This window comes from Ambystoma mexicanum, chromosome 3q (assembly GCF_040938575.1).
Source record: "Ambystoma mexicanum isolate Mex_15411 chromosome 3q, UKY_AmexF1_1, whole genome shotgun sequence".
Taxonomy (NCBI): domain Eukaryota; kingdom Metazoa; phylum Chordata; class Amphibia; order Caudata; family Ambystomatidae; genus Ambystoma; species Ambystoma mexicanum.
The window spans coordinates 324387788-324408784 of NC_090926.1; the positions used below are offsets into that span (position 1 = coordinate 324387788).

The window sequence follows — 20997 nt, forward strand, 5'->3', positions numbered from 1 at the left end:
ATAAAGTACTTGAGGTGCAATAGGTACATGGTTTTTGCTGGTAAGTATTGCTCTCTTGGTGGTTATTTTCTTTTGCAGCAGTTGGATTTTGGAGGATAGGGCATCTTTGATGGTGGTGCACCATTCTTTGCTAATGTTGGGTGGCTGGATGTTGGAATGGGGTTCTCCAGTTCTCTTAGGATAGAGAACAATTCTTTGGAGTCTGAAGCTGCATTGCAGATACAGATATTATAGGCATCTGCTTTGTGCAATATGATAGCTGTTTTATACGCTTTATTGGCTATGTTGAAAGCATTTGCAGAGTCTGTGGAAGGGGATTTTTTTGTATAAGTGTTCAAGGGCACGCTTAGTTCTTCTTACTTATTCATCCTTGAACCAAAAGGATGATTTTTTTATTTTTGGGTGGCGCGTTTTGGTTGTGATTGGTGCTAGTGAATCTATTGCCTCTGCACGACATTTATGGTAAATATTTGCTAGTGTGCATGGGTTATCACAGGTGATCACTGTGGTTGTGAGGGTTTTGCTTAAGAGAGGGTTCAGGTTATCAGAGGTGAGCTTACGGTGGTTCCTGGTTTCGTATGTGTCTAGGATTATGTTTGTAGGAGTGAGGATTTCATTGCAGTTGAGGTTGAAGTTTACGCTATAATGGTCTGACCAGACTACTGGTATAACAGAGTCAATAGTTATAGTGGTATTGAGGAAGAGTATCCAATCCAATGTTCTCCCTTTTATGTGGGTGGGAGAGTTCACCAATTGGTTGAAGTGCATGTCTTTTAGGGCCATGTGGAGGGCTTTGGCTTTATGGTCTAACGGGTCGTTGAAGCCTAGGTTGCGGTCTCCAAGGATAACACATTTGGTCTTAGGTTTGATAAAGGGTGCTAGTAGGAGTGGTATGTCCGTTTCTGGCTGGGTGTTGGAACTGGGTGACCTATAGATCACTACTAGATTGATGGTGGTTTTTGTGGTTGACGGTGAATTTGGCTAGCAGGATTTCGTATCCTTCAGGGTTTTCAATGAGACAAGATTTTAGCTGTAAATTTGACTTGGCTATGATGGCTACATCTCCACCTATAGAATTAAGTCTGTCTGTTCTAAGGATAGTGTAGTTAGGTGGGATGGCGATGGCGAGCAGGGGTCCAGAGACTTGGAGGAGCCAAGATTCAGTGACTATGAGTAAGTGTAATTCATGGTCAATGATAAGATCCTGAATTTCGCCTATTGAGCGGGCATTGATGAGTGTGGCTTTGATAAGGGTGGTGGGTTTACCTTTGTGTTCATCTGTGGTGGTCGGGTTTTGGGTCTTAGTGGTCACTTTGGTTTGTTATGGCAGTGGCATTAACTATAAGGAATTTGTGGTTGTGAGTGCTGGGGTTGGTGCGAGTCCTGAGTCGTTGGAACCTGATAGGGCCCTTTGCAGGCACAGAGTTGGTTTGTGCTGGGGTGTAGGAGTCGAGAATAGTACCTTAGTGCTGGGAAGGATGGTAGGTGCTCGGAATTTTCTTGAGGGTGTGTTGAAACTATCCTGGGTGTGGCAAGTTCTGGCTTTTGGGACTATTGGTAGCATTACCGTGCTGAGTGGGCTGAAATGGGGTAGTGGTGGGGCGGAATGGAGTGGGGCAGGGTATGGGGTGGTGGCAGGGGCACCATAGTTTAGTAGATCTGTTGAGGTATGGGATGAATGGACCTCCTGTGCATAATATATTGTTTGGTCTGATGCACAACGGAAACAGGTTAAGGATTAGGCACTGTAACATCATCAGTATCATCATTGGGGTTGCACCGTAGCGTGTAGCACTACTGAGCGTAATTAGACTTATGACAATTACTTTAACTATCTGAGGCCAAGTATCTATTGCTTGGTACTTACTATAAGATACTAGGCCATCTAGTATTAGTGGATCATTACCAAATGTAGACATCTGAATTATAACGACGATGGGACTGTACAAAAGTGAGCAAATAGTACATGGAGTGATATCGTTACAGTAAAAGGCCGCAATACGATAGCGTATGATGCTCATTAGTTTTGCATAATTGGGCTAGGAAGAGCAAGCGTAGTAGGCTATACAACAATAGGTTATGGCAATACTCATCCAAGCAACAGTGAATTACGGCAGTGAACATGAATCCGCAGTAGTAGCAACGCATGGAATAGTGTGCTTAAAATAAGCTGCGTGGGTACAATGGTTACTAGTGGTCACTGGTCAGGTACCTTTGTGTGTTTGCACAGCTGGAACATAGCAGGCTTCTCCCATGCCTCCAGTATGGGTGTTTCCACCGCTGCATTGAAGGAGAGGAGCATCTCTTTCTTGGGTACCTCATCCAGAATGTCGCAGAGTTCATTATGAACCTTGGACCTGGAAGGAGCAGACCATCCCAGAGTTCTGGCCACTTTACCCATCAAGCGCTGGACGCTGCAAGAAATCCATCTCCAGGGAGGTGTCGAGGCCACTGGCTCCTTGCAGGTACTCTGCCAGTGCCAGCATATCCTCACCTTCTCCGTCAAATTCTTCTGGGAAATCCCTCACTTCCCTACAGCAAAGACTTTCCAGTTCAAAAGGGACATGGTCACCCTCATCATCATAGATGCTGTACATCTTTGACATAAAAGCATCCATAAGGAGGGGGTCATATTCCTACAGAGCCGTAGTGTCCACTGCTCCGATTACTATGTCGGCGCCCAGGAACGCAAAGGCGAGGCCTGTCACACTGAGTGACCTCGGCTTCTTCTTGGGCCAGGCCCGAGCTCTTAGGCGTGTGGAAGTGGTCACCTGAATGTACCCTGCCAGGTGCAACAGACATGGTGGGACCCTGCGACACCATAGCCGAAGCCGCCTGCACCAGAGGCGCCGAGGCTGGAGCCATCAGTGCCTTGGCAAAGATGTCTAGCATTTTCAGGTGGAAACTCTCGTCCTGTGGCCGCGAAGGTGAATCCTGGAGCTGTGTCTATTCTTCTTTGAAGAGGAAGACTAGGTCAGTGCGAGGACTCACTTGCAGTGCGGGCCTCTTCTGATCTTCCTTAATGTTCCTCTCCTCCTTGTGCATAGCCACCCATTCTTTGGAGCGCCGATTTGCGCCTTGTGACCACGATCGCAGAGCCTCACCTTTCGCCTTGTGTACGAAGGTGAATATCTTTGCTGCCCTTTCACAGAGGGCCTTTGGATCCATGGACTGGCACAACCCGCAGTACTGGGTGTCGTGGTCCTCTCCAAAGCAATATAAACAAGTCTGCTGCGGAGCCAAGACCAACACCTGTCGGCCGCAATACGCAAATGGCTTGAATCCAGAGGTCTTCACTGGAGTAGGCATGGCTTTGGAGAAAAAAAAGTTCAGCTCGGCGAGTGTGTTCCAGATTAGCAAACAAGAGTGCACGGAAAAAAGGAACTGAAGACAGTGCGCAGCACTGCTATTTCTACTGGACCTGGCGTAGAGGTGTTGGACGGAGCAGATGTGGAGCCGCGATGTGCCCCCTGGTAGCGGAAAGGTTTCTGCAGAACAGCTGCCTGGGATAGGGATATCATAGATGAGGATTCCGTGGAAGGAAAGAACCCATTAGAATTAGTAAATGAAGTTATTACAGTCAGGTGAAGAAATTAAACCAGGCAAAGAAAAAGAATGAATCTGAACAAGGAGAAATGGGTCATGAAGTGCAAGCTGGGGGAAAACACTGACTCAACCCTGGGTTATTTCTTAAATAAATATATGAACTTTATTTTTTGTGTAGCAGCGTGACCCCGTCTCATAGCAATTTGACACCTACAGTTTAAATTCCATATAGTGCTACATTTCCCAGAATGCATTATCTTACACAGTATAGAAGCCCACATAGTGAACACTATATCCCGGAATGGCCTTTCCCTCTCATAGTCAGCAAATCCATCGTGACTCAGCAGAAATGCCTCCACTAAACTGTCCTATAAACCATCCGGCCTCCCTCAGTGCAGACACTCAACAGGAGCAGCACGTGTCACACAGGCACTCAGCTTCACAGGGCTCAGCTGTCCCCAACACATACAGGACTATATGTCAAGGACCACACATTACTCACTCAGTATAGAAGTGCCCACAGAACTGCACTTCTCACAAAGTACAGGCGCCTTCTAAGTACTGCATGCCCCAGAATGCACTTTCAATTAATAGGTACTGGTGCCTGATAAGATTACCTGTCCATATACACAGTCTCGCTCCGTTTGGAATGCCAGCCCCAAAATCCCCCAAACCTCCAAATAGCTACATGCCTCAGTATGCACTCCTTCGCACTTCTTGCTCAGAAATGGCGTTTCCTACTAGGCTTAGGTGACAGGTATTGGATAACCGCAAGCCTTGGGAGGCCTGGTAACCCTCAGATAACAGCAACTGCATTGGCCTGCTTCCATTCGTGCTAGGTCACCTTTCTTTCTGCAATGGCACTGCACTCGCCATCTCTTGTGTAGAACGCTGCGGCCCGAGTGCAGGGCGGCAGGAAATTGAATTCAACGTCTCGGTCAGCTGTTGCCCCTTAGGAGTGGAGTCTGCAAGGATGCGGCAACCGTGTTGCAAGCAGACACCAGTCTTGAAGGAGAGTGTACCTTTACTATAATGCGTTGAAAACCAACCACCGTTTTTATATTAAAAAATGTTTTAGAGGTGGATCATCTGGGTGGTTTACTTTACTGTACCATCTCAGTTTAGTTTTGCGTTTATCCCTGGACACCCTGCTCACAGCAAAGAAACAGAAGAAGGACAAATAGAAAGATTGCTCTCGTGGCTACTTGCAAATTTACAGAAAAACTCGTGCCCAAAATTGTTAACCACAAGCAGACATATTGGGATTTCCCAAACGCAACACGTCCGGTGCTAAGGAGAAGAGACATGGGAAACAAAAAAAGTAGAACAGAATGTTTTATATTGGCCTTTGCGACAATCCTACTGTGCAAGTGCATGACAAGGTGGTAAGCGAGGGTGAGATGGTAAAGGCAGAAGTGCAGGAGCTGAGTACCCCCATGGGTGGGACGGTGGCGGGCGGCAAGTGCTGGGTGGGGCAAGGCGGCAAATGCCAGGGGAAGGGGGGCGGCGCATGTGCGCAGTGGACAGGTAGGACCAAGTTGCACTAGTCTGGGAAAGGGTGCCCGAGGGCAAGTGCTGGGAAAGGATGCTGGGGCCCTGGTCTGGCCCCAGTAGGACTGAATGGACCAGGCCCCACTCGCAGCAGCAGATGGAGTTGCAGTCTTTGTGCTCTTACCTCTTCAAGGCTCTCCTTACATTTCCCCAATGTGCCTTCCAAATAAATCTCATGGAAGTGCCTCGACAGTCCCCATATTGCTCTCTCAAATGTTCTCAGCATGTCTCACAAATATTTTCTCCATATCTCCATGCAGATCTTCTGGGTGTGTGGATATTTTCACCCACAGCCGTATTGCTTTGTGCAAGATTCTGGCGTAAAAGGCATTGTGGGAATGTCACTGGGAAGGTGAGAGAGTGTAGAGTGGGTGCTTATTTGCACGGATTGCAGGTTCTTGATCAAATAGTGGTGTGGGCAGCTGTGAGCAGGCAAAATGGAATCCGTCGGAGATATGGCAGTGAAAGAAGGCCCCGTCCCGTTATAAAGCAGTGTGTGCCAAAGTCAGTACGACCATTAACATGTTTTTCCTTAATGCGGTCAGTAAATGTACGCATGTTTACTCATGAATGCCTCACACATTTACAGGTGCTGCCTCTCAATGAAGCTGAAAGTGCAAATTAACGTCGCCGATTAGACTAACATATAGTGCATTATGAGGGTCTAGCGATTAAAAGAACACATTATGGTCCCAGGGCTTGAAGTAGACCAGTATATTGTAGGGCATAGTGTTTTTATCTTGAAAGTGCAAAATAAGACTTTTGATGACGGCTTTGTGGGTGAAATTACATTAGCTCTCTAGCGCAGTACCACCTCCCACACTCTTCCACCCTCAGCTGGCCAGACACAATATACTACACATGCCATCTTATCCCAGATTGACCTTTCTTGCACTCAGAAGACACCCCTCACGCCCCCAGAACTTAAACAGCGGCCTCTGCAGATATACTAGGCCTACCAAAAGCCGCCCTCCTTAGTTAAGACATCTGGGAGGGCTTACGAGAGGGAACGGATGGGTTTAGCAAAACGGACTTTTGGAAAGGCGCAAGGTGGTGGCCATCCAATGGAGAGGTATAATATGCTTTCCTCTTCTGCCTTCCTACTATCAATTTGTCCCAGAACAAGAGCGTATTTACATTGCATTCCCTTCTCACAGATTGTATGATGGAAGGATATATGCACTGAAGAAACAAAACGGGGGCCCCTTCTTGCGAGTTCAGGTGAATGCAGGAGCCCTTTACTTAATGTCATTTCTCTTGTTTCTCCGTCTCATACAAATGATCTTGCTGACTTCAGGCTGATCTAAAAAGATCAATGTCATTCCAAGCACAAGAATCTCTCATTTTACGAACCAAGTTCCAATCTAGACCCATGTTCTGAATGAGCCAATAAACCATTGCAACACATGAAATGATGTAGGGAAATTCGCAGTAGTTGAAGGAATGCAATTCCAAAATAGTAATCGGGGGAGCCTTGAAGAATTGCAGTTGGCTATATGGCTATGTGTACATTAGCCCTCAAATGGACTCTGTGGGGTGCTGAGTGCAGCCACTTTAACGTGAATCTTTGTGTAACACCCCTATCCCCCCGCCCAAATGGGGCCTTTTCGGGTGGGGGTTATAGTTAGGCATAGGGGAAGGATATAGGATGGAAAGAAAAAAAAAAAGAAAAAAGAAAAAACTCACAGAAAGGAAGGGTTTTAAACTGATCTATGTGATTATTGCGACGGCCGAGAAATGCCTACTTTTCTAAAAAAAAAAAAAAACTCCTTTACACTACATATTTATGGGGGGGGGGAGACCCCCGCAACCCCCTATATTAATATTCTATTCTATACCCCTCCCACATATATATGTAGTGTAAGGGGGGTAAACAAAACAAAAAAGTCGGCATTTTCGGCCGTCGTAATTGCGAGGGCGACATTTTGGTACGATTCCGTTTTAAAACAGTCTAAAAGTGTATGCGTTCTGACCGCACAAAAGAAACTTAACTGACTGCACCAAGTTTCCCCATCAAGGGGGACACAGAACCTTAGGACAGTGGGCAGGACACCCCTGCTAACCCCACTTACCTGAGCGGAGTGAAGATGCCAATCCTGGAGAGGACTGTTCAAAGTGAGTTCAAAGAAGAGGGGCGTGGGGGCCCAGGGGGTAGAGGAAGACCGATACAGGGAAAGAAGGAGAGAGAAAAGAAAAGGTCGAAGAATAGCGCTCGGAGGACAGGGTGGGGAGGAGGGCAGACTTGAACAGCACCCCAAGGATTTGGCTGGCCAGCTGCAGCCCAGCAGAGATCAAAGCCCCGGGCTGCATTAGCAGGGCGACCCAAGGTGAGTTGCGTGGCCTGGGGGACAACAACCACCTGGGGGCCTTTCCGGGTGGACCGGGAAAGAAGCCAGCCCCATCCGTCGTGAGGAGTGATGCCCAGGTGAAGAAGCACACTAGCCTAGGGGCGTGAGATCTGGAGTCCCCAACTGGGGCAAGGTCCGAATGGTGCATGGGCTGACCGGCCCGTATGGTGGCCCACGTGAAGAGTGCCTCGCTGCCTGTTGGGGCAAGACTGCCCGTCCCGTCCCAGACAGGGCTGGCGATGAGGAAATCATTACCTCGGCAGCCGAGCAGCATTTGTGGGGGCCACATGCACGGCCAAGCGGCCTGCAGGCTTACACCTTTCTCGGGCCAGATGGGGAGAGCGGCACATGCGAGGGAATGTGGCTGGGGCACAGCAGAAGAATGAGGCAGTTTGATACAGGCTCCACCCGGGTTGTCAGTCTGTCCTGCCCTAGCCAAGCAAAGGGCTGGGTCTAAATGGAAAAGAAGCACCTCCAGAGAGGGAAAATAACTGCACCACCACAGAGGAAAAACAGTAAGGGCACGGTCACAGAGGGAAAAAAATAAGCAGCATTGTCATGGGGGAAATAGTCTACCTTACTTAGCCTTGAAGATAAAATAACAGTGCCACGTAAAAAAGCTAGGTTGACATTTACAGTCAAGCCCCGGCTTGTAGGGAGAGAGATCAACCCATGGCAGCCACCCGGTGCAAAGCAGGGGTCTCCAGAGCAGGGAAGACCAGACAGGGGAAAAGGAAAATACCCTGAACGTACTGTACTTGTATATAAACCATGACTACCACGTTCAGGACTTGGAGTGATACTTAAGGACAGACTGTAGCTGCCAATGTTGTTAAAATTAAGAAATCGAAAAATGTACTGGGGGAAAGAGGAAAATATTGGCTTGAAGGTGAAGGGATGGGAGCCCAGGGGAAGGGTGAAGGAACTTGTGAAAGGTTCATATGGAGTAGGGTTGGATTTAGAAGGGTATCTTTTACTCATAAATAAAACAACCAGTGATTGGCATTCTTCACATCTCTTTCAGTTTCCCAAACAGATTATGTGCTTTATAATATAATCACCCATAAGGGTTAAACCTCCCCTCCGGTGTACTGTTCCCTAACTAAGACCAGAAACCCAGGTGTGTGTGTGGCCGATCTCCTGCATGAACATCTTTAATTGCAGGTTACTCAGTGCCTCACTGCCAGCTGGTTTGGGATGGTTCTAGTGTGTCGCTTTGCGGGCCCGGGCTAAGTTTAAAGTGTGCACTCGCCCAGGCCATGGCCAGAAAAACCAGAGGCTACATTTGCCAGTCTGAAGCAAACGTTAGAGTAACAAGAATAGACTGACTGGCAGCCTGACATTCTTCCACTTCTGCTACTACATCCTGCCTCCAAGTAAGCAATGGGCCACATTGCACCATTGCACTACACAGTAGAAGGCCCTTGCGTGGGAGCATGCATGTGGACGCGTGAGCGTGCGTTTGGCCACCTGTGAATGCAGGGTACAAGGGTCTCGCGTCTCACACGTGTATGGGAGCACATACATACACACATGGGCTGACAACATGCAAACGGTTTCCGGATATCCGAACACAAAGTGCATGGGATAGCATTTAGAGGGTGTAAACGTTGCACACAGAAAAATAAAGTTGTGCTAATGTTTCTAAGAAAATGTGCAGCTAGACTTGACAATAGCTATCCCTTCTGTATTAGGATATGGTATATGACAAATGCAAGATAGAAACTATAGATCTATATAGTGTTTATGTATTTCTCCTATAGTTTCGTTTGAACATGCCACTGTTTAATCTTTGAGCAAAGTGCATCAATGAAGAGTCGTCCTCACTAATATTAATGAAAAACTTAATTTACTTCAGAGGGTTGTATGTTTTGTGTTGTGCATTTCTTTTTCTTAAGGACCATCAGCGCGTTGAAGCTAAAGGAGAAACAGACAAAAGCAAAATATAAGTGTCAAAGGACGGATTAGTAACTGTGCAAGGTTGGAAGAAGGTGGTGAGAAGAGCCATGTTACCTTAACTAGCATTTGTTTTTTCTTAGGGTAAACAGGCATAAAAGAAGAGAAAAGTTTCAGTTAAGACTTTGTATCGTGTCTGGTGGGTCTCAAGTGTGGCTATTCTGCTGCGAGAAGAAGAATAAAGCATTTATAGTAGACAATAAGTGTGATGGCTCAGGGAAAGCTTGTGTCTGACTGCTGTGATGATACTTGTACTGAATTCTTGTCCTATTTCAGTGCAAGTGCCATGCATCATGAGCATGTGTTTTACAGTGGCAGTATTGGCATTTAGTGGGCAGAAGCATCATGACAACGTGTTGTTAAAGGCTGCTGGACTGTTGGTAACCTGGCATCTATTGAATTTATTTTCATACAGAACGAATTGTACAACGCGTGGATTTTAGCCAAGGTTTTGCAAAGAATGCATTGTAAAGTTACAACACATTAATTCATTGGTTTCGTTCTTTAGGGTAGCATCTCCCCAAGCCCACGTCAGTGAGTTTGGTCTCCCTTTGGTCATCTAGATCCTTGCATGGTGAAATCTTAGAACACTAGACGATGATTACTAGTTGCAGATATCCCATATACCTATGGATTAAGAATGAATATTACCAATTCTACCAAAGTCAGGTGCTACACCAATGTTCAAACAGAAGGACAGGAGGCTTTAAACTCACACCATCCAACGATACAGGAGACCTGCAGCCCACACAACTAATCATCCGGTAGAGCTACAGCACAGTCCAACCAAATAAACAGAGAAAATATAACCTACAACAACCACAGCTGCTGCAGAGGACAGCTGCATCCTACACCAATAACATACACCAATAACATACACCAATAACATACACAACACACACGATGCAATAACAGGCAATGGCTGCCACTTAAACAAGGAGTAAACAGCAAAAGCCCTACCACTACAAAGGGCAGATTGATGTACTAGTCATACATAGAAAGCAATAACATTCCCACTCCCCATTGCAGGCACCTACAAACACATCCAGCCACACTGAGTAATTGGAGACATATGGTGGTGTTTATTTCAGCATCACAAAACAGGTTGGTTTAGTTGTAATTTGCATGGCACATTGAACCGGTTGTATACTTTAGCAGATATCAAAATGACTTTTGTTGGAAATGTTATAAGGCAAGAAATCAATAATGGGCTAGATTCCATGGTGGAACCAGGTTGTTCCTCCCTCTCCAACCCTTATTATACATTAGGTGTAGCAGGAAAATGCATCTCAAACATGTTCTAGAGTTCACAAGAGAAAAGTGGAATTGGTTTTCAGTTAGTCGACGTATTCAAACCTTCAGTGCATTTACGATTCCAAAGCATCCACGCTCAGTTAAATATAGTCCTAACAGCACAGCCTTCGGGTGGGAATGGATGACCTATTAACACAGATTTAGCAGTTCACTCAAGACGGTCTGCCTCCAAGCAGCGCTTGTTTGCTATCTGTTGTTGTTATTGGGGTTTTGCACAAAGTTGATAGAGTAGGAACCGCTGTTTGAATCCTGATTCACCTGAAAGTTCTCTGTAGACAATCCAAATGGACGGAGGACCAGATTCCCTAGGTCTTTTAGTTTACCTACATGGAAAGAAAGAAAAAAGACAGCAAGTGAGAGGTGGACTACTGTGCAAAGGAAACACAGGTCTGCACAATATTAACCAACACTTAACAGACGAAAAACAGGCGGGTGGAGAAGCTGGGCAGTTTAGAATCAACATTAAATATCCCAAAAGACTTGTATGACAGTCTCAGTGGAAAGAAACCAATTGCTTAACAGTATACTTTTGTCATCTTGAGCTCTGTTCTATATTCACAGGCCATGCATTCTTTCACCACCTGGTGGTTAGGTACAGAGCTGTGTTTCTCAGTAAAAGATTTAAAACAGAGGATGTGGACCATTAGTATGCCTGACGAGACTTCCTTATGAAGCTCACCATAACCCAACAGTGCCCATGCTGGTTCATACACTTTCCATGGTTTGCACGTTAAGTCCTATGTATAGTATTACTTTTGGTATTACCCAAATTGACCTTTTGCACAATTGACCCAATTATAGTGATCCTAATTGACCTTCTGCACAATTGACCTTCATATTAGTTTCGTTATTTTATGTATGTATTGGGTTGGCTTACAAATAATATAAGGGGATTGGGTGGTGTTTTTTGGATTGGGAGGGAGGTTACCGGGGGCTTCTCCCGCATATATGTCCTAGTTGACCTTCTAAATTAGGTAAATTCTCCCGAGGTCAATTGTGAAAAGGTCAATTAGTATACAACCTTATTTTTATACCGGTTTCAAAGCTATCTGAACCTCATGTAGTGGATGAGCGAGTCACAAGCAAATCTTAACTGCAATAAGGCTGCACAACTATTGCTACCTGAAAGTAACTGGTTTCTTTTGCTATGTGAATTCATTACGATGTAATACAGTGCCGAATACCAAGACTTGCCCTGCTTTAGAGGGTGGACTATTCTTAAGCACATGTTGGCCGAAATCTGAAACAAACACTTATGGTCTTCATATGCGTGTATGGAATCACAATTGACAAACATGCAGAGATATTCTGCATAGGAACGTTCACTATGTAGGTCACAATAGCAACCTTACCACTTGTGGATTGTGTTGTCGTACACCATCAGATTGTTATCCTACTTTTTGAACCTCCTCCACCCATCAAAGTACACTTACTTTAAAGAGAACCTTAACTTTGAACCTTCTACCAAATCTACAAACAGATGTTTCATGTCAGGACGAAAAGGTGTCAAACAGAATCCAAAGAAATTAGCTTCTTAGGCAGTAAAAGGGAATTTCCCCAAATATTAGACAGCTGTGTTTTATTGTTCCCTTTAGCACACACTGTTGGAGATATAATTCATGGTTACCTTGAGATTATGGCTATTGTAGTAAACTGTTGCCAAATATGAAACCAATCAAATAATTCCATATAGTGGAAACGTTGTTTCCAAATGATCATGCATTGCCCAGTTGCCAGCTGGCCATGCCTAGCAGCAGCAAATAGGGGAACCCAAATGTTCTCCCGTAGACGGGACTCAACACCCTTAAATGAAGGCAAGATCCATTTTACTGAGGGCGGAATGCAGCAGAGCTGATGAGTGTAGTCTCCTCTTCACTGGAGCTCTTTATTCTCATTTTCCAGCCAAACTGCAGATGCGTATACTAATTCATCTGGAAGGGGCGAGTCTGGAGAAAGGAGTGTGTGAGAGTTGTGACATGTTAGGAAATGCTGGTCTACTAAGATCTATGTGTTTTGTTCCTAAATGCATCTTTGCCTGAAGTGTGCTTTTTAGACGGCACGCTCCTTTTGTTTTTATGGGTTTCGCCACCACCTCGTGCCCCCCCCCACAAGCACCCACTGCTTTTAGACTTCCACCATCATTGCACCTTAACTAACCCTGTGTTCCATCCTAATTATTAACTCTCTTTTCTGTGATGAATTCCAGGGTATTGTCACTGCTCCCATGGGGAGAGCCCCTTCATGGGGCCAGGGAGGTGATGTCACTACCCGATAGTACCCCTAGGGGTGGTACTCAGTGGGTGGATCTCATTTGGGGGGGGACCCTCTATGGGTACCAGTGACTACTATCCTGTGAGAACCCCGTTTGCACCCCCCACAACCCCCCGTCTCTGTCCCCTCTTTCCTCTCACTCCACTCAGTACTTTGTGGTCCCCCGCACACCTATGTATGTCTGTAGCATAGATGACCTCATCCACACAGACCATACTGGAATGAGAAAGAGTGAGGGCTACCCAGATGGCTTACCTTTACTTACGGACATGAAGATCAGGCAAGGAGGAAAAAACCCACCGTGGAATCAACAGATGCGGTGCAGTCAACTGAGTCAGCCCTAAACATAAAAAGGGAAGAAGGACTCTGTACTAGGTCGGATTCTCCCTGGAGGAACCGAGAACCGGCTGGAGGCTTGCTGTGGAGAACTGGAAAGGCAGACAGAGCCTCACCGAACACACACCGTGTTCACTGTTGCCTGGAGAGTCGAGAAGCGCACGTCAAAAGGGACTAGACCTGGGAATTCTGCGAGGACATGCATAGACTGCTCGAAGACGTGCGGAAGCCTGCAGCAGGAAGAAGCAGTTCCGTGAAGCCACCCGAGCAAGCCGGTAACACCACAAAAAGGTACCTGGGTTACCATAGAGGGTGGTAAAGATAATGGGAAGGCAGAAGAACACATCTCCCTTGTACCAGTATTTAGGGAATTCTAAGAAACGGACATATAAAAGTAGTGCCTGGCAGGTTGGTGAACCAGGCCTCCGTACGACATGTGATAAACCTGAGAGAGGGGTCTGGGACCCATATGAATTTGGGCAAGTCCCGCAAGAGCAGCACACCAGTATCTGGGACCCACACAAAGTCAGGGAAGACCCGCAAGAACAGCACACAGGGGTCCAGGACCCACACCAATTCAGAGAAGCACGCAACCAAGGGGCTGGGACCCACAGAAAGTCAGGGAGGTCCCGAGACAGCATAGAGGGGTCTGAGAACCACACAACACAGAGAGACGCTACACAATAAGTCAGGGAGAACCCGAGACATACCAGGAGGGTCTGGTACCCACACAAGAGAAAGAGAGGTGTGAGAAGTGAAGACAGGCGGTCAAGGACCCATTGCCTAAAAAGTAGGGACATTTTCTGGAACACTAAGAGCTACAGTCAAGTCAGGATAGTGAACCAGACTTGGTGTTACATTTGTGAACTGGAGAAAGAACTGGGCAAGAGACTCGGATACTTGGGAACTGTGTTTTTGTGAAATAAGATTAATATTAGAAAGGGGAGAAGAGGGAAGACGATTCCCTGTTAATTCCATTGGGGGTTTGTATACGTTTGGAAGAGCATCCAACATCAAGAACTTTTAAGTTAAAGAATTACTCCTTGTGTTTTTTCATCAAGAATTGAACATTTGAGTTGGCACCCAGAACAAGAGAAGCCTCCTTCTGGATCCAGAAGAGAGACAGTTTTTCCTTAGTTAAATGTAGAGTGTAAGGCACAGAAATAAGTTTGGACACAGGACGGTGGACATGTTACTATATTAGACATTGTGACAGAGTGCTTAGTCTTTTTGTTGCGGTAGGGCAACCCCTCTTAGAAATAGGGCCAGATAGGTTTTCCTTTTCTTTACTTTTATATAAAAATAAAATCGTTTGCCAACAAATATATACCATTACTGTGTCAGATTACTTCTGCACCCGTACAGTTCCCAGTTTCTATTTTGTAACAAAATTGAATTTTTCGTTTTTTGGGAGTTTTCCAAATTCTTCGTTTTCTTGTAATTGCACGTCACACGCTCTTCAGTTTTTGGAGATAATGCATATTGTGTTCTACAAGCATGCATATCCCTGTAATGTCTTTTTAATAACTTTTTTTTATTGTCAAATTAAAGTTAAATACATAAAACATGATCTCTTTCTCCTCCCTCCCCTCACCCTCCACCCAATCCCACTTGTCCAAAACATACATTTAGACAAATATTGGAAAAGCCTCCCATATACCAACAACTCTTGCTTCACAACCAGAACCTTTCAACAATTTAAGATTTGAATCCTGCAATTATTAGCAGGTTCCTTCAAACATTTATACAAACCTACCGTAATTAATTTACATTGCCTCAATCACCTTTCCGGTTGTAGCCAGAGCCAAAGAAACCCTCTTGGTCTGCTGATTTATCAGGCTCCATCCGTGGTCTATCGGACACGGCATTACTATTGCTATGGAGCCAATTTCTCTAGCAGAGTATCTAATGTTAGGTCCATTACTTGAAACATGATCTGCCAGAATGAGAAAACCTTTGGGCATTCCCATAGCATATGTAAGAAGGATCATTTCTTCCCACATCACCCTATCTTTCCACATTCCCAGATGAGTTGTTTGTTTCTCTGTTGGTTCTGTTTTGCATTTTGTGTTTTCTAAAAAGCTGGGGTGTTGACTTTGAAGTCATTTTACATCTAGGGGTTACTACTGTTCTATAGGAGTGACGGTCTTGGATGCTGGGATGTAATTATGAATAGCGATGAAGTGTAAGTGGTGGATGTGAATGGGTGATCAAAAAGTGATCTTGTTAAATGTGCAAGAGATAAATTCCCCAAGGAAAAGCATGATAGCTAAACTGCTGGAACTGAAAGCAGATGTCCCGTTACAAGAAATGCACTAACTAAAGGCAGATTGGCCCAGGCTCAGATCTAAATGGTTCCCTCGCCAATACTTTGCATCTCCCCCAACTAAACGGGCTGGGGTGGCTAGTTTATTTGCCCACTCCCAGTATTTTACTTTAGTTTATCCACTAAGGATCCGCAGGGGTGATAGTTAGGTCTTCATATTCGTCTCCGAGAGGCAGATCTCACTATATTTTCTATTATTAGTCCCAATCCGTCCCAGGGCGCATTTTATGCTCACTTGTTTCCACAGATCTCCCAGTTTCTGAAGGGGGAACTTAATGTGGAAGGGGATTTAGGTGATTGATGGGGGAATGGATAGATCTGCCCTGACTCGGGGGTGGGATGTCAATAGATCAGATTCCCTAAAGAAAGTTATTGAAGATTTACAGCTGGCTGATGTTTGGAGACTGCAACACCTCAAGGAAATGGATTATCCTTACTTCTCCCATGTGCACCATAGTCACTTCCGACTTCTTCCTGATCCGTCTCCCTGATCCCAAAGATAGCAGATACTGCTATAGGGTTGGACGTAGTTTCGGACCATGCTCTGATTATGCTTCAGGTGGATAGACTAGCGCTAGGGGCTAAGAAGACCTTGTGATGGAAAGGGAATGATTCCCTGCTTACTGATATGGCCTTTAATAACGCAGTTTCAGAGAGGAGAGCTTTATATTTTCAGGAGACCCTTCCCAGGGATGTACCTGTTGCGCTGGTCTGGGACACCCTAAAGCCCACATTGCGAGGAGAAATCATTAGCCTGGCCTCTGCTAGGAAACCACACTTGCGGTCTCAGAGAGGCGGCTGGGAAACGGGTGGGAGAACCGGATTCTTTGTACAAGAGGGTTTACCAAAAGGGCCTATAGACAACTCCAGGTGGCTAGGGCGGAACTCAAAACCCCAAGGGCATCAGACATCTCATAAGCTGCTTCAGACAAAACAATTTTACTTTAGCACCTCTAATAAGGCTTTGCATCTCCTTGCATAGAAGTTGAAAGGTCAGAGAGCAAAAAATGCTATTGTTACATTGAGAGATCGCACAGGGTGCCTGAAAGAGAATGAGGACTCTAAAATGCGTATCTTAGAGTACTATAAATCCCTTTTTAATGCAGATAGCTGGGATGCGGTGGCCCAGGAGGCGTTTATTAGTGAGGCAAAGTTACCTTCTATTTCTGACGATGATCGGCAGAAGCTTGAGAGCCCAATTACACTACAGGAAGTCACCCATACGTTCTCTTCCTAATAACAAAGCCCCGGAGCCGGATGGTTTTACCACCCGCTTTTATAAGAAACTGGCTTAAAGTACTAGCCTTCGCACAGTATGTCCAGTCTCAGATTATTTTTCATATTTCACTGAAAAAGATTTACAAATATTGCTGTTTACCACAAAGGAAAATAAATATAAATAAAAATGTGGTGTTCAACTCATTAGTGAAATTAACATGTATTGGTTTATTGCAAAACAAATCAATGAAAAGGAAGACACACTCACACTCTTCTAAAAATAAAAAGAAGAAAACAAAACAAATACAAGACCAGTTCAGCACAGACAGCACAATGATGAGCACTTTCTATAAATGACCTGTAGATGGCCACGGAACACTACAACACGTAATGGCGAGAAACAAAAAATGTAATTGTCTTGGGAACAGAATGACCTATTGAGCTAGAAATAGTTGTGTTAATTCGGTAATTAAATAAAGAATATCCCATACAAAATGCATGACGCCAGACCTCACCGTTCATGAGGAGTTACGTCCCCAAGATCAACGCCACATACAAACACGATTTTGTTTTATATATAGAAATGTATTGATCTACCCGCTTGGTTACCTTATTTGATAATTTTGCAGACACTGCAGCTGTTTCACCTTCTATGGGGGAATCCTTGCTCTCAGTTATTGGCAAGTCGGATAAGGATCTCACCCTCGGGACGTCCTACCGCCCCATTGCCGTTCTTATTTACGACTCACAAATGTACTCTAAAGTTCTTGCAGCTTGGTTAGCGGACGTTCTCCCGGGCATTGTCCAGATGGATCAGACAGGCTTTGTTTCTGGGCGTCAGACCTCGGATTAACGTCCGTAGAACTCAACGTGGTTGAATATGAGATGAAGCACGGGCAGGTTTGAGCAGTTTTATCCATAGATGCGGAAAAAGCATTTGACCGCATGGAAAAAGTGTTTGACCGCATGGACTGGACATACCTTTGCAGGGTGCTCAAGGGATTTGGGCCTGTGTTTGTTAAAATGATGCAAGCTAACTTTGCACATCCGACCACCCGTATAAAATTGAACAGAGCTTTGCGTGAGTCACCGGCCTTGACTAGGGGAACTTGCCAAGGGTGTCCATTGTCCCCCATGCATTTCGATTATCAATGGAGCCCTTAGCAAATAAAAATAGATTAGCGAACAACATCCATGGCATTACTATAGCTGGGTTATCCACATAAGGTTGCACGTTATGCAGATCTTTTTTATATGCTTCAGATAGCCTCCTTACTAGAGTTGTTTTATCAAGTCTATGGCTTCAAAATTAATTATTCTAAATCCACTACCTTGAATGTTACTGAAAGCCCAGAGACAAAGCGAGGACTTCAGAGGGTGTCTGAATTCAGTTGGACTGCGACTTCACTTCAATATCTAGGAGTTCAGATTGCACCTTATGGGCCGTTGGGCACAGACTGATATCTCATGGCTAGGGCGGGTTGCAGCTCTTAAAAGGATGCTAGTTCCATGATTATTATATGTTTTCCAGGCCCCACCCAGTTTGGTTCCCAAAGCAGGCCCCTAAAGATTTGCAAACTTCCATCTTTAAGTTTATTTGGGCCAAGAGTACCCCGAGGGTCACCTGACGTACGCTGATGGCAGCGAAGGATAAAGGGGGGGTTGTGAGTTCCAAATGTAGACAGTTATCTTTATGCAGCTCAGTTGACCCCTCTATTTGATAGTATGAATATGGCCCGTAACCCAAACACTGGAGATCACCTGGGGTTTGCAGGAAATGGATTGATCTTCTCCCATCAACCCGAGTGTTGATTGAATACTGGGACAATGCAGCCTGCAAGTACCAGGAGACTACATTTCCATCGCCTCTTACTCGCATATGGAATTACCACAGAATTTCTGCCAGGTTGTCGACCGGCTAGGTTTGCCAGATGGGTAAGAAGAGGCTTGGAACATTTAGGGCAGTTCTTTGACTCAGAACAGCCCCTAACCTTTGATAAATGTAAACAGGTTTTTCTGGTTCGGGACATTGATAAATATACCTACATACAACTGCGTCACTGGATCTCCAGTGGGAGGGTATCCCAGCATGCGAAACGTGCTACGACACAGTTTGAGGATCTTTCCGCATTGTACCGTGTGCTTAATGCTAGTAGTTTTAAGCCGATGCATGCTTACATGTCACAGTGGGAGGAGGAGTTGAACACCCCCATAGGAGATCTTAAATAGTACAAATGTGTGGAGTAGAGCCACTAAGTCCTCTAGATGCGCGTTATTAAAAGAAAACAGTTATAAACTGCTATTTCGCTGGTATGTTACCCCATCGCGGCTTCATAAGCTGGATGCCACTGTCCCAGATTGCTGTTGGTGATCTGCTCAGGCCCCAGGTACTCTTTACCATATCTGGTGGTCTTGTGCAGTAATGCAATCTTATTGGAAGGAGGTCTCGGCTCATATTAAGGGGATTACTAGGTAGAACTTCCCCCTGGAACCTTTGGTGCTGCTTTTGGGGTATTGTGAAAATATGTTTCGTTTTAGTATCTTGTAGGAATGCATATTGGCCTAAGCACATTTGCATCACACTGTGAACCCATTGCCACACTGATGGTAGCCAAACTGATGGTAGCCAAACTGCCATTTTGTTTTATTCGCCATCTTAGATGCAATGTTCAGTTCAGTTCCTTGCTCATTCTGCCTTTCTCACTACGAACGCGGTGGAAGACCGCCGCATGAACTCTAAAGCTAATTACTTGGTAGGAATGCACATTCTGCTGAGCATCTTGTTTGTCTTACACTGTAGAAGCATTGCTAACCTAGGAGTTAGGTGCCCGCCTGTCTCAACCTTGTTTTCCCCATCGAGCCATCAATTGTAATAAATGTGCAGCTGCTACGGGTTCTTCTAAAAACCCTATTCCCAAGCTTTAGGAGCAGACTGACCTTATGCGCCAGGAGCAACACAGAGAAGCTGTGCAGCAAATGTTACCTTGTACCAGCGAACACAATATGCCCCCACGCACTGCTTTGCCCCGCTCCCAGACAGTAAATTGTCAATCGGACGATGGGGGAGAACAAGTTACTTTCTTACCGGGCAACGTTCTTTCGATGGGATGTTCCTCATACGTATTCCACATCTTCGACATCGATTACCACAGATGTGCTGCTTCGGCAAACTTTTTCGGCGTCCTGCGTCGATGACGTCGATACGCCCCTTTCTTGGACCTCCTACGACGGTCGACGTCACCGGATGTTACATGTAGGACGCACGGCGCCCGTAGCCTCAGTTGTTTTTTTTTCCCCAGACCGTGTGGCACCAATGTTCTGCCAGTATTACTACAGAAAGCCTTGCGGAAACGGAAGCTGTAATCACATAAGAAATTCTGTAGCGGGGCAGGTAGGGAGGGTACGATGTAGAATACGTCAGAGGAACATCCCATCGAAAGAACGTTACCAGGTAAGAAAGTAACTTGTTCTTCAAGGGAATTGTGTCCTCCGCTGTATTCCACATCTTTGACAGACTCCTAAAGCAGTACCAACGTAAGGAGGTGGGAAAAGAATTTAGGATTATTTAGAAAGCCCAATCAAATTGCAGAATAGAGGACTGCCTTGCCAAAGGTCAAATCTTGCCCATGGATAGAGTCCAGGGAATAATGTTTGACAAAAGTATGGACAGAGGCCCATGTGGCTGCTTTGCAAATATTGCGAATCGGAACACCCCTCTGTAGTGCTGTGGAGGCAGCCATACCCCTAGTATAATGAGCCCGTAAGCCTACTGGAGGGTCCTTTCCCGGCAAACGATAACACTCAGAGATCGTCAAAATGATCCATCTAGACAAGGTCTCCTTAGAAAACAGCCTGACCTAAATGCCTTCCAGTGTAACCAATAAAGCTGATCTTCCACTCTGACCCGGGACATCCGTGAGAGATAGAAACTCAAAGCTCTCCTAGGGTCCAACCTATGGCGCCTCTCCTCTTCCTTACCAGGATGTGGAGGTGGAGAGAATGCCGGAAGAATTACCTTCTGGCTCAGATGGAATTCCGACACAACCTTCGGAAGAAAGGAAGGCCGTACCCTAAGGACAACCCTGTCCTTATGGAACACAGCGAAGGGTGGTTTGGCGGAAAGTGCCTGCA

General features: G+C 45.5%; 1 protein-coding gene across 1 annotated transcript in view; it reads right to left on the minus strand.

Moving 5' to 3' along the window:
* Positions 1-10463: 10463 nt before the first annotated feature.
* TTC1 (tetratricopeptide repeat domain 1) overlaps positions 10464-20997 on the minus strand; it is a 104082-nt gene continuing 93548 nt past the window's right edge. Inside the window, exon 7 of the mRNA XM_069653904.1 lies at positions 10464-11038. Coding sequence (XP_069510005.1) covers positions 10902-11038 — 137 coding nt within the window. The 3' untranslated portion in view covers positions 10464-10901. The remainder of the gene's footprint in view (positions 11039-20997) is intronic.